At 48.0% G+C, this 13,628-nt stretch overlaps 1 protein-coding gene and 1 long non-coding RNA gene across 5 annotated transcripts; both read right to left on the reverse strand.

Annotated features, from left to right (window-relative positions):
* Positions 1-49: 49 nt before the first annotated feature.
* ZC3H10 (zinc finger CCCH-type containing 10) lies at positions 50-10,051 on the reverse strand. 3 transcript variants are annotated; one of them, XR_009209296.1, is made up of 4 exons: positions 9,854-10,051; positions 9,006-9,069; positions 534-7,620; positions 50-450 (listed from the first exon to the last, which is right to left on the reverse strand). XR_009209296.1 is itself a non-coding variant. In XM_032173421.2 (3 exons), exons 1-3 carry the CDS (start codon positions 10,011-10,013, stop codon positions 6,264-6,266), a joined length of 1,581 nt encoding a protein of 526 aa, XP_032029312.2. In that variant the 5' UTR covers positions 10,014-10,051; the 3' UTR covers positions 50-6,263. The 3 variants fall into 3 exon arrangements, 2 of the variants coding, with proteins under 2 accessions (XP_032029312.2, XP_058282306.1); XM_032173421.2 differs by having other exon boundaries at positions 50-7,620; XM_058426323.1 differs by having other exon boundaries at positions 50-7,620; positions 9,405-9,890.
* Positions 10,052-10,336: 285 nt separating this feature from the next.
* LOC116480927 (uncharacterized) lies at positions 10,337-11,505 on the reverse strand. 2 transcript variants are annotated; one of them, XR_009209298.1, is made up of 3 exons: positions 11,296-11,505; positions 10,922-10,944; positions 10,337-10,683 (listed from the first exon to the last, which is right to left on the reverse strand). It is a non-coding gene; the product is annotated as an uncharacterized LOC116480927 (long non-coding RNA). The 2 variants fall into 2 exon arrangements; XR_009209297.1 differs by having other exon boundaries at positions 11,326-11,504.
* Between the last annotated feature and the right edge of the window lie 2,123 nt (positions 11,506-13,628).

Consider the following 13,628-nt stretch of genomic DNA (forward strand, 5'->3'; position numbering starts at 1 on the left):
GGAGTTACAAGGTTGAAACTCCACCCCTCTTCCGCGGGGAATGGACCGGGTTTCGGATAGGTAGGGCCTCCCTGATTGGGCCCGAAGGCCAAGATGGGAGGTCTGAGATGGCGGGAAAAGGAAGAAACGGGCTCAGGGGCGGCATTCGATTGGTAATAAAGAGGAGGAGGCGTGGTGCACCATTTCAGGAGAGGCGGGACCAAGAGCTCCCCCACGTGGGATTGGAGTGCCTGTGGTATGACGTCATGCAGAGCCGCACAGCCAATTTGTTGGTTTTGGAGAAAGCCCAAGTTGCGAAGTTGAGGGGCTGTGGAGCTTCAGGATTTCCCTCTACTCATTCGGACGGTTTGGCAGGATTTGGTCTGGGACATATATATGTTCTTTTGCCGACTTTCTCTAGTTTTCATACTCTAAGCACATTCCTTATCGTTCAACTTTTTCCTGCCTGCCCTTACAAAAGGAAAGGATACGATCGTATTTGGAATGAAAGTGTTTGAAGACTAACCCTGTCTATCCCGTCCCCAATCCCCTACCTTGTTTGTGTGGTGTAACGACTGACCCTGGAGAAAACTGGAGAGTCAGAGAATTAGAGTTGAGATAATCCAGCCTTCAGGGAAAGGGGGAAAAGAAGCAGAGTGAATAGAAGGTGAGGCTTTATTTCTTTTTGGAAATTTCCAAGAGTAAGTCATCTCTATCTTAGAGGATGGATGTAAGACTAGTTGGCTCCAAAAGGGAGGGAGGCAGCGCAAATTATTACATTTTCCAAGAATGTTCTGACCCTGAAGAACTTCTAGGACACTAAAATGAGGGATCAAGAGTAAGGGAAAGACAATTCCCTTTCACATTTGCCTGAGTTAGAAGGAAGGTTTGCCATACAGTCAGGTGCAGAATTAATGCAGTCCCACAGTGTACGGTGTAGGTTTAGGAAGGAAAAAGTGCAGGGTACACCGATGACTATTGTTACTAGTTAACTGGCCTTAGAGGTGGAGTGTTGTCCTAGGAGCTAGATACTAGGCTAATTGGAAGTTGATGAGGGAAGTGTTGGTCATAAGATGATTACCTTTTAATGCAGTACATATGGGGCATATTATGTAAATCTGTCAGATGCAGGAGAAGAACTGGGGTTGATCATTGGGGAGAAACTAGCCATTTCTTAGAGGAAGTGTCTTACAGGATGAGGCCTGCAGCTGATAAATTTTATCTGCTTCTGCAGGGCATAGATTTCTTCAGCCTGTGTTTACCAAAGCTGCTTAAAACCTGTCCCTGCCCAGCCTCTATCCCTTCAACTTTTTCACTTCCTTTTCTCTACTTCCTAGGGCTAGCAGTATCTCGACTGCTTCATTCAGTTTGCAGAATTATTTAAGAAACAATATTCTGTCTCCTGTATCCTCCATATTCCCAGAGGTGAGCAGGCAAAAAAGGGAAACAAGGAACTTGGAGGAATTATGAGTGATCTGCTCACCAACTGATAAAGCAGAACTACAGAGGCAACATGGATGAACCTTAGAGAGGTTCATAAACTGAAATTTGCCAAGCACTGAAGTAGGCGAGGAGGTTCCTGAGAATGGGGGAATGGAGAGGGTGACCTATGGAGGTTCTTTTCCAAACTTCTCCCTTCCTCACCTCATCCAGATTATCAGAAATTATATAGGGGATAAAACTTCATCCTCAGGAAGTTCTTGTCCCAGCTGGGGCCCAGGAGCCACAGGATCAGCAGCTGCAATGCAGTTACCAACACAAGTAAACAGGGTGGGTCCCCGCCCACTGACAATTCTGCTGCCCAGGTGCCACCTGGTGGTGATAAGCAGTAAGTGCACAACAGGAAGGGATGGCCATTTGTTAGAGGAAGTGTCTTACAGGATGAGGCCTACAGGAGGAGAGAGAGTAAACTTCCTGGACTTGCAATCTGCATTTATATGTAAACCATAATCACCTCCAAGAGGCAGAGGGTGAGATACAGCACTCTGATCTCAGCTCACAAAGATGGGAAGGGCAACAAGATTTGAGGAAATTCCTTTCGTATTCTTTATTCCTCAAAAGTTACTGCAAAGCCAGGTGCGGTGCCTCACGCCTGTAATCCCAGCACTTTGGGAGGCCGAGGCAGGTGGATCACCTGAGGTCAGGAGTTCAAGACCAGCCTGGCCAACATGGCGAAAACCCGTCTCTACTAAAAATACAAAAATTAGCCGAGCATGGTGGCATGCGCCTGTAATCCCAGCTACTCTACTTGGGAGGCTGAGGCAGGAGAATCACTTGAACTCGAGAGGCAGAGGCTGCAGTGGGCCGAGATCATGCCACTACACTCCAGCCTGGGCAACAGAGTGATACTCCGTCTCAAAAAAAGAAAAAAAAAATTACTGCCAAGTAGCTTTGTTGGATGGCTGTATCATTAGAACTTTCTTATGTGAAGTCTGGAGTCAGACTGCCTGAATAGATTCCTGTCCCCATTCCTTATTTGCAGAACCCTGGGCAGGTTACTTTTTAAGCCTGCTTTCTCCTCTGTAAAATGGGTACAAAAATAGTACTCATTGTGTCAACGAGACGTTGCATGTAAAGTGCCTAGCACAGAGCCTTGGCTTATATTAAGCAGTCAACAAATGTTAGCCGGCCGGGTGTGGTGGCTCACGCCTGTAATCCCAGCACTTTGGGAGGCCGAGGTGGGAGGATCACGAGGTCAGGAGATTGAGAATGTCCTGGCTAACACGGTGAAACCCCGTCTCCACTAAAAATACAAAAAGAAAATTAGCCAGGCATGGTGGCGGGCACCTATAGTCCCAGCTACTCTGGAGGCTGAGGCAGGAGAATGGCGTGAACCCTGGAGGCGGATCTTGCAGTGAGCAGAGATCGCGCCACTGCACTGAAGCCTGGGCCACACAGCTGGACTCCGTCTCAAAAAAAAAAAAAAAAAAAATTAGCCATTATTCTAGAAATCCCTTTTTATTTCCTGTGTAGCAAACAGGATCTTCCTCCAGTGGGCAGCCCTTCAAATATTTGAAGACTTCTATTTGAAGCTTTCTCTTGCCAGCCTTTTCTTTTTTCCAGCAACACATTGGTTTGTCAATGTCCCTCTTTAAAAATTACATTTAGAACAACACACTACTAAGTGGTTACACTTAGGCAGAACATAGAACTGCTGTATTTGTAATCTATTACCAAGGTTCTACTACCCTTATGGAGCTCCTAGAAAGATGCCTAGAACATAGCAGGCTCTTAATAAATATTTATAAACGGACATCTTGAGGGCTAAGATTCTATTTTTTTGCAGCCAACTGGAAGTCCTAGTTTGTTCTCATGTGAATTATTGCTAATATGGATCTCTAACGTTGTTCCTCAGACTAGTTCAAGATCTAAGCAATTTTTTAGTGTGAGAGTGCTCCAGTGTTTTAGTCAATCCAAGTTACAGACACTTTGAATATTATTTAGCTCTTCCTGTGTTACTGTTGATAAATGGGTTTTTTATATGTTTACCCGAGTTGGGTTTTTTGTTTTTACAAGAAAACATAGCCCTTGGGCTTATCACTAGAGAACAGAGATTTCTCTAACATAAATGCACTAACCAACACTAAGTACAAGTGTTCAGTTTGATTCCACCAAATGCTACTATTTTTTTCTCATTATTTTTTAACCAGAGCCATTTGCATGGAAAAAATGCTACTATTAACTGACCCATAATTTTCCTCTTATCTGTGATGACTTAGCAGGTGAGAGAGAGGAAAGCAGCTCCTGTAATCTGGGAACTGGCCTGACACAGCCAGGCTTCAGAGCTGTTAGGGCTGACCTGGTGCTCACAGGTAGCCAATGAGTTCTCTTGGACACAAACAATCTCACAAAACACCAGCATCAGACAAGGTCACTCAGTAACTGCGATGAAGTGAGACAAAAAACAAAATCACTACACAATTTTGTTTAAGCACAAAACACGGTCAGTGTGCAAACCACAAAACGGCAAACATCCCCTTTCCCAGCTAGTGAGTGACTTCATCGTCGACTGCGCTTAGGTTCATTTGTCTGCCCTTCTTCTAGACAAGCTACCCAATTATCCTGGATTCCCTTAACAGCACCCAATCCAAAAGAACACCCACTTTCTTGAATCTTCCCCAAAATCACTTAACCAAAGTCTAAGTTCTCTAAGTCGTTCCTAACACCCTCATGCTGAGACACACCACGTTATCCCCAATGGTGAGCCCTCCCCCTCACTGCAATGAGCATTAAACCCAACTTGCTCAATTACCAGGTGTATTCTTGGTGGTCTTCAGCTGGAGTAAATACATACAAGACATACAATGCCTAAAGTTTCCCAAATCTACCTCTTTGGAGATAACTTGGCAAGGAGGAAATAAAGTCAGTCAGGATTTGACTGAGAATTCATGTTGGTATCTATGGTTACATTCTTCTCTAAATGCTCTTAAACCATCTCTTTTAATAGTCTAGAATTACCGGGCACGGTGGTTCACGCCTGTAATCCCAGCACTTTGGGAGGCTGAGGCAGGCAGATCACGAGAGATCGAGACCATTCTGGCCAACAGGATGAAACCCCGTCTCTACTAAAAATAAAAAAATTAGCCAGGCATGGTGGCGGGTGCCTGTAGTCCCAGCTACTCGGGAGGCTGACGCAAGAGAATCGCTTGAACCCAGGAGGCACAGGTTGCAGTGAACCGAGATTGCACCACTGCACTCAGGTCTGATGACTGAGCAAGACTCCATCTCAAAAAAAAAAAAAAAAAAAAAAATTGTGTCCCAAAAAACATTAAGCTTATCAATGTGTTGTTTCTAAAATCCACAATGTTAGCCCACTTTTAGTCTTCAGGCTTTTTTTTTAATGACTGGCCTTGACCTAGCCCACCATCTCCAATCCCAGATGTGACCTGAGTGATCAACCAGATGAGAGAGCAAGAGGTAGCAGGAGACATGAGGGGGAACACAATCCAGGATCACTCTCTACCCCCAAATCTACTGTCCCATTAGACTAGACACCTGAGTTGTTTTCCCTGCATCAGCCGTGAGCTGAGGAGGAAGTGAGGTTTGATTATTGGGGCCCCTGGCCTTACTGACTTAAGTAGATTTAAAACTTCTGGTCCTATGTGGAGACAGAGGAAAGGAATGGACCCTGAGGCTTGTGTCCCTAGAAGGACTCTCTTTTCGCAGACCTCCCAAGCCTTGAAGGCTTAAGGAACTGGCCACTGAAGGAGTGGGGTAGGAGGGACATTAACTGCCATCAACTGAGCGGCAATTGCCATCAACTCCACCTGTCCTGCTGTTTGAATAAGGATCTGTCAACTATGTAACATCCCATCCCCATTTCTCAGCAAATACACTCTCCTTACTGCCTGCCCTGCTAAATGACCCTAGGAGCCCTGGTTACTAAGGCAACCTGGGAATAGCACATACAGACAGAGACCAAAAACAGATGGGACTATTTTTAAACTAGACTAGGTGGCTCCAAAGCTTTTGCCCCATAAAGTGCCTTCCCCAAAGCCCCATTTGGTCTTGTTCTGGGTCCCTACCCTTCTTCACTGGCTTCTATCCATCTTACCAAAGCTATGTGAGGCTGGGGTCTTTATCCCATTTTGGCATGAGATCTATTTACTGCTCCCATCTTCCACACAGAATATCTAAGCAAGTTTTCACTGCCTCCATTTGTTAAAAATAATTGTTCTTTTATTTCTTTGGGTAGTGGGCCCTGCCCTATGGATTTTCAGGTCAAACTAGGGTAATGAATGCTCCGCTAGTCTTTGGGCTGGAGCACTATGGTCCCAGCTTTCCCAGGGCCCAGAAGCAATTCCTGTATTGTCCAACCCAACCAGCTAGGACCCAAATTGTCTGAAGGCTCCTATCAGGCCTTCTCTCCTGACCACCCACTTCCCAATCTTTCCTGGCTTTCCCTCTGGGCAGGGTATTTTTTTCTTTCAAAACCAGTGCTGGAACCTGTGCTGTGCAGAAGAGAGGACAAGACGAGGGATGTTCCCAAATTCCCGTAAGAGGACACAGCCCCTCAGTCAGTCCTTCCTCTCTGCTGGCTTCAGTCTGCACTCCTCTGCAAGCCCCCACTGTGAGGCTTGAAGATGGACAAGAGGACCCTTATAAAAGGGAGGTGAGAGAAAACACACCATCCCAACCCCTCCTCTGGACATACTCTTTGTAGTCTCTTGTCCTAGTTCTCACGGGACCCCTTCAGACAGGGCTGGGGAAGGCTAGGTGAGTGGGCAAGGGCCCCCTGACCCCAGCCCTGGGAGGCTATACCAGGGGAGTGTCCATTAGCCCCATCAGTGTGGCATGGCCGTGATGCGCATGCTCTGGGAAGCGATAGGGTAAGTCACCATGGGAGTGGTGGTGTGGCTCATTGTGATTCCTGCCAAGGGTTGGGCCATCGATACAGCCACAGGGGCCACAGGAGCCACAGATACAGCCACAGGAGCCATGGAGACAGGTGGGGGTGCCATTCCCTGGGCAATTGTTTGAGCCAGGGCAGCTGACAGTGGCGTGATCTCTGGGGTCAAATGTGGGGGTGGGGGTGGTGGAGCAGCAGGAGGTGCAGCATTAGTTGGGGGAGCAGCTGGAGCTCCAGCAGGGGCCACCAGTTCTTGCTGGGACACTGGACGAGGCTGTAGAGCCTGGCTGCTGAGAGTAGTGTGAGTCTGGGCAATGCCATGGTTAAAAGTGGCGACAGTGCCCACAGTGGGGGCCAGAGTCTGCTCAGTTGCTGGTGCAGTGGAGCTCAGGGTTATGACCTTGGCCTGATTGCGGAACTGAGCATTTTGTTCCAGTAATACCTCATTGGTGGCCAGTAGGTTACTGACCTGCTTCTTTAACTCCTCTACCCGCTTTCTGAGCATGGCATTCTCCTCCTCTAGCAGTCTGCACTCCACCCCTCGCGATGGAGCCAAGCTATATTCATATGACTCAAAATGAGGGCCATCAGGGGGGCAGCATCCACCTCGCCGGCGTTTTGGGCCTGGCTCATGGTCCTCAAAGCCCCTGTCAGGAAGGTCATAGATATCATAGAGATCATGACGTCGTCCTGGGAGGACTGAGCCTGTTGAGCCCCCACCAGTGCCTCCTCCACCCCGAGCATCAAACTCAAAATCCCGTTGCAGGTGACGGAACTTGCACTTGGCTCCTCTCTGACAGTCACCCTTGAGAAAGTCACGGCAGATAGGGACCTCCTCCTTGCCATTTGGTAGGTCAGCCGGTGAAAGGCCAAGGCCAGCTGCTACTTTCTGCCTGAGCCGTGGGGGAAGCTCTCCTGTCTTCTTATAGCCATCCTCATCTTCCTTGGAGCCATGGATGAAACGGCAATTTGGGCGGCTACACTCCTTGTTCTGGAAGTCATGGCAGAAGATGAACTCGTTTTTGCTCACCCCCAAGTTGGACACCTCGCTCATGTCTGGGTGGCGATATCGGCAACGCTTGCCTCGCTTGCACACATTCCTCAAGAAGTCTCTACAGATGGCATCTGAGCTGGCCCCGCCACTGCCTGCCCCTGCCCCACTGGCCTCCTCGCTGCCACCACCTCCAGGGCCTCCACCGCTGCTCCCGGTACCGTTGGCATAGCTGTCCCGGTCAGGCATCCTGGTCCCGCCCAACTCAGGGTTTTCTTTATCTTGCCACTCTTGGTGACCACTACAAAAAAGGAGAACTGTATCAAACAGGAGTCCTCCAGGGAGATCCCACTCTTCTTGACTATAAAGCAGGCAGCCCAGAGGGGCAATGGCTTTAGAGATGGAGAATCTAAGGGATAAGAATTCTGGCTGAAATGTCTGACTCATCAAAAGTCCCGCCCAGGCTTTTGTGCACCTGGTCTGGGTCAGAATGATTCACACTTGCCTGGCTAACGGAGGAGGGAAGGAGTTGGGGTGAAGCCACCTTGTTTCACTGATGATGATGGGCCCAGGAGGGAGCAGGGAAAAAATAGTGTTGGATTTCATCTTTCCTTCTGAGCTGACCTTATTAAAGTTGTGGAAGTGAAATTAAAACTGCAGTCAGTATCTGAATAGTCTGGGAGGAAACTGGGAATAGTGCCCAAGATGGGGTACTGAGCTACTAGGGCTGTAGAAGATGGGACACTGCTAACAAAACTTCCTTAACCCCTTTTCCTTTTCCTCAGGTGAGGGCTCTGTACACACCAAATCTCTAGAAGCCAAGAAATCCTGGGTGAAGAGACTGGTGTCACCAGCTTCAGGGGAGTCTCAAAACCTGTCATATTTTAGTATTCCCTCCCAGCCATCATCACTGTCAACGGCAGAGAGGTCAGCCCCCTCTATTTCAGGGTAGAAGTTCTAGGTTAGAGTCTCTACTTCTAGATTTCCGAGGACAAACCATTTGTGATAAGGTCAAGTGGGAAGGAGTTAATTTCACAGGAACAAGTGACCTTTCCCCATTTCCCACCCCCTTCCTACTCCCCTATGTGAAGATCCCAACCACACCATTCCTCAACCCATAAAGATCCTCTTTATTTATAGACTCCATAAAAGCTTTTTAAGTCTCCTATTTCCCAAGAGAGCTTTGGAATGTCAGTCCACTGCCCTGGTTCTAGCCCTCCCCTCTCTCCACCCCCAGTAGGACCTGGAGTCCCTGCTACCACGTGTCTTGACTTCCCAAGCCTTTCCTATGCGGTGTTCAGGCTCCCCCTGCTGCTGAAATAGGAAAACTTCATATTGTTCCCTTTGAGCATAAGGGAATCTTTCCTGATTACTTTGGCCTTGACCTACCCCCACCCCACTGCTGTGACTTTGCCTTCAGATCTCCCTAAAATGAACTAAACAAACCAGAGGCCAGAGTTACAAGAGAATTGTAAGAGGGTTCTCCTCCTCTAAAGAGAGGTAATCCCAGAATAATAGAAGCAATCAAGGAAAGACGTGGTAAAAGATACAAACTTTTAGTAAAGGGGGATGACCAGGTGAAGTACAAATGCCATCTATCCAAGCCTGGCTCACGTTGCAAGTCGCACCAGCAGCAGATAACTAGTTATGATGCTCCTCCCCACCCAACTCTCCCAGAATTGATACCTGAGGTAGCTCAGGTGAAGTCCGGGGCTCCTGTGGGTCTCCACCTCCACATCACTGCTGGGTTCTGAGCAGGAAAAAAACAGAGACTTGGGTGGAAGAAGGAGTAAGAGTGGAGGACTATGGGGTGGTTGTCACAAGAAAGAAATCTGATAAAACGGCAAAGCTTCGGGAACGTCAGGATTTCCTCAGGGTTCAAACTGAACTTCACCTGTCCAAGGGAGAAGTTGCCAGTAAGAAGTGTAAGAGATAAAACTAATTCGGAGGGACTGGGAGGATGGGTTGGAAAACCAGCCCTGAGTGAACAAAGAGTGCGGGGCGCCCTGCCTCAAGATGAAAGAGGATGTGAGTGAGGGTCAGACCCCGGCTAAGGGTTGGAGTTAGTAATGGCTAGTGAGGAACCTTAAAAGGGCAGCGTCTGACAGTGCATTGGGATGGCCGATTAGACTTGAAGGCAGTGATTGTGACGCTTCCCAGCACCCTAGAGTTTGCGAAAGAAGTCCTAGGAGTTTTCCCGCAGCAAGTCTTCTAGCTTGGCAGGTTCCGTGCAGTGCCGCCGGCGCTCAGCCGTGGGCTACGTGAATGGGACACTAAGGGCGCGCGAAGTGAAGCGGGGAGCTGGAGCTCCAGGTGTCATCAAGCTGAGGGGATGGGCAGGGTTGTGACGTCACGAAGCTGGCGTTTGCTCGCGATGCGAGGTCAGTCAGAAAAGGGGCACTGCCCTGGGGTGTGAAGACGAGCCAGCTCGGTTCTGGGGGGCCTTGTGTGGCCCGGCCGAGCCCAGCCGCTGGGCCGGCCCCGACTCCTCCCCTCCGGGCGCGGCCTCCACCTAACTCTCCCGCCTCCCTCACCTGCTGCCGCCGCCGTAGTTGCTGCTGCCGCCTGCCGGTCCTCTAGCTTCGACAAAGAGCCGCCCACCCGCTCGCTCTTCCGCTTCCTGCGGAAGAAGTGACGCTCTAGCCACCAGACCCGGAACCATACTCTATGGTGTTCGAAGTACGCGTACGACATGCCGCAGGAAGTTCCCAGCACGCTTTGCGTGTCACCATGGCAACCCAAAGGCACGACATGGTCTAGAGGTAGTCGCCAAGGAAGCCCTCCTGGAAAGAAGGGGCGGTACCAGCATTGGCCCCAAATAACCCGCGAAACCTAAAACCTGCCTCCAGAGATGTACCATATCTCATCCAACTCCAGCGAGATGCAAACCACACCACATAACCCGGGCTATTGCCTTTATAGTTTTGATACCCTCCATAGCACAGGTAGTGACAGGGCAAACTGTAATGACAGAAAACCCCCACCCGATGGAACCATAAAAAACATAATAGACAAGATGACTTAATTCTTCAGCTAAAACAGCAGAAGAGGTGATTTATTATATGGTTGTTACACTCGGCCACAAACACAGAAATAGTCCAGAATGTCACAGGTCCAGGGCAGAGGACCAACATGGGCATTTTGTTTATGAGCAAGGTGGGTTTCAGAGGTGATCGGCGATCAGAGGGCGATGAAGTTCTAGATCCATTGAGACAAGCTCTAGACAGTAGCATGCAGTCCCACAACTTGTACCAGCATCCCCAGCGTCTGGCATTCCATGTTTCTGCTCCTGTGGCCTCCACGGTGCAACAAGCTAGCAGTTTACTTGGACCTCTGCCTCATCTTTCTTCTTTTGCGCTTCAGCCTGAAAAGCAGACACACAAATGGAATACACCTATCCTCAAACCAGAGTTGTCTTTCCCTCCCACATTAAATCAAACGTCCATATAAAGAATGAGGTGGTAAAATGAACAAGCACTACGGTTCTATCGTCCTCTTTTCTGTTCAATTCTTGGCTCTAGGAAGAAAACACTCAAACATTTTTCTCCTAAGTTTTGTCCAAGGAACTTCCCTCCTCCTGGGCTGGCAAAGTCTCAACATACCTGCGCATTCGCTTCTTCCTCCACTAGCAACCGATCACAAGCAGCAGATAATTCAAAAAAAAAAAGAGAGATGAAGTTTATTAGTAGGCTTAGGAGGGATATGAAATGCACTCTTTAGAATCGGACAGATTCTTAACCAAGTATGAAAGATTAGTTGTAACAACTACATCAGTAACTTGGACACCCTTCCCACCATAAAATCAGAATTCCACCCTTTTCTAATCCCACCCTCTCTACCCATAGCACTTAACCGCTAGCTCTCTCACAAACTACCTTTTCTCTCCCACCAGCTCTTGGGCACCCTTGAAACCCAGTAGTTCAGGAGGTATGGCGGACTTGCCTTAGTCTCCCCGCTACTACTCGCCAACTCCTACCTCCCAAGCTTACTACCAGGAACCGCTCACCTTGGCTCTCATGGCGCAGAGGTTTCTACAGGGAAAGAGAGAAAGGCTACAGTTAGTTTGCTGTGATGATGGTAAGTGCCGACGTCGGATGTCTATGGATTGTACACGGAATCCGAACACAGGAAACAAACACACTCACCCAAGAAAATGGCGCTAAGGCCGAGAGAAAGCCGAGGTTCCGTTTACGGCTATTTAACGGAGCGCCGGGTGTCGTCACTTCCGCTTTCGCGCCCTTTCCCCCCAAGGGCGGGGCTACCCAATAGGCCTAACGATGGTTTTCGGACCCTCTTGCTTAGGGGTAGGTTGAGTTAGTTCTCTCGGAAGACCGAGTATTTGGTTTTCGAGTTACCAATTCCCCCCTAGATTTAGTATGAGGACGCTGTGTTATTTAAACGTCAGCACCTATTTCCAATATTGCACCTAGAGGTGCAGACGGGGAAAGAATGGTGACCTCCACCTTCCCTCGCATCGCTTCTTGGGAGTTGCAGTTCCCTGGAGAAGTCCTCCATTTTGCTATGGATAGGCGCGGACTGTACAGAAATTCTTGTTTTACTGGTTTGTCTTCTTTTCTTTCTTTCTTTCTTTATTTTTTTCTTTTTCGAGACAGGATCTCACTGTGTCACCCAGGCTGGAGTGCAGTGACGCGATCTCGGCTCACCGCAATTTCCGCCTCCTGAGTTCAAGCGATTCTCCCGCCTCAGCGTCCCGAGCGGCTGGGACAACAGGCGCGCGCCACTTGCCTAATTTTTGTATTTTTAGTAGAGACGAGGTTTCGCCGCGTTGCCCAGGCTGGTCTCGAGCTCCTGAGCTCAAGCGATCCGCCCGCCTAGGCCTCCCAAAGTGCTGGGATTACAAGCATGAGCCACCGCGCCCAGCCGGTTTGCCTTATTTTCTAAAATAAATTGCTGCAGGGTGATTCGATTCGGGAACCATCGAAGGTCCTAAGATTTCAGAACATAGGAAGATATAAAGTGGGGATTCGGGAAAGCTGCCATACTTCAAAAAATATTCTCTCACTATTTAAGATAGAGCAATTATTTTCCCTAAATTTCAAGAATAAGAGCTGATTATGGTCTTTCCCCACGATGCCTGAAGCAAAATATCACTAGAGATTCCTGGCTACAATGCATTATTCGTTCAGAAAATACGTCAGCGGGCTGGGCACGGTGGCTTATGCCTGTAATCCCAGCACTTTGGGAAGCTGAGGTGGGGGAATCTCGAGCCCAGAAGTCGAGGCTGCAGTGACCTATGCAGTGATTCTCTAGGGGTGAAGAGCGAACCAACGGACATAGGGAGAAAATTAGCTAAATCTAGGGAAAGTATGACATTTGGTGTTAAGATAAAGAACTTCTCAGTTTGATTGTATGCTCAGGTGAGAAGCACTGGAAAACAGCCAGATCCCCTAAGATTTGGCTACAGGAAACTTTTGAGTTAATGGGGGATGAAAAAGAACACTTTCCCTATAGAGACTTCATCTTATAGTTTAAAATACTGTAACATTTTGTATGTGATTGTTACAATCCCTCTTTTTTTGTGATTTCCCTTTATTATATTCCAGGATAGCATTTCACTTTCTTTAGTAAAAGGCGAAAGATTTATACGATCTAGCATTTCACTTTCAATCCCTGAAAACGTTTTTAAAATTAGGTTCCTTCTAAGTAGTTGTAGTATTGTCACCACCCAAATATATATGACAATCTTTTTGAAACAAAAAAAATCCTAGCAGAATTATTTTGTATCAATTCCACCAAGATTTCAACTGATGATTGCCAACTAGTCTATAAGCTCTTTGAGGGAAATTTTGTTTTGTTTGCTTGTTTTTGATACGGAATCTCACTCTTGTCACCCAGGCTGGAGTGCAGTAGTGGAGCGATCTTGGCTCACTGCAACCTCCGCCTCCTGGGTTCAAGCGATTCTCCTGCCTCAGCCTCCCAAGTAGCTGGGATTACAGGCGCCCGCCACTAAGCCTGGCTTTTTGTATTTTTAGTAGAGATGGAGTTTCACCATGTTGGCCAGGCTGGTCTTGATCTCCTGACCTCAGGTGATCTGCCTGCCTCAGCCTCCCAAAGTGCTGGAATTATAGGCATGAGCCACCGCACTTGGCCGTTTTTTTTTTCTTTTTTTTAATAGACTTAATTTTTTAGAACAGTTTTAGGTTCACAGCAAAATTGAGAAAGGTATAGACATTTCCCACACATATAGCCTCCCCCTTTATAAACATCACTCCACCCCGCCAGAGTGGTACATTTGTTAACAATAGAACCTACATTGATATACCATTATTACCCCAAATCCATAGTTTA

This window comes from Hylobates moloch, unplaced genomic scaffold (genome assembly GCF_009828535.3).
Source record: "Hylobates moloch isolate HMO894 unplaced genomic scaffold, HMol_V3 SCAFFOLD_13, whole genome shotgun sequence".
Lineage (NCBI taxonomy): Eukaryota > Metazoa > Chordata > Mammalia > Primates > Hylobatidae > Hylobates > Hylobates moloch.

What these genes read in the sequence shown, in the direction of transcription:
- ZC3H10 (XM_032173421.2), bottom strand. Translation starts at nt 10,013, where the DNA reads ATGTCGTACGCGTACTTCGAACACCATAGAGTATGGTTCCGGGTCTGG. An exon ending in AACTACGGCGGCGGCAGCAG is followed by an intron (nt 9,070 to 9,853) that starts GTGAGGGAGGCG and finishes TTTCCTGCTCAG; the next exon opens with AACCCAGCAGTGATGTGGAG. An exon ending in CTTCACCTGAGCTACCTCAG is followed by an intron (nt 7,621 to 9,005) that starts GTATCAATTCTG and finishes CCTTTTTTGTAG; the next exon opens with TGGTCACCAAGAGTGGCAAG.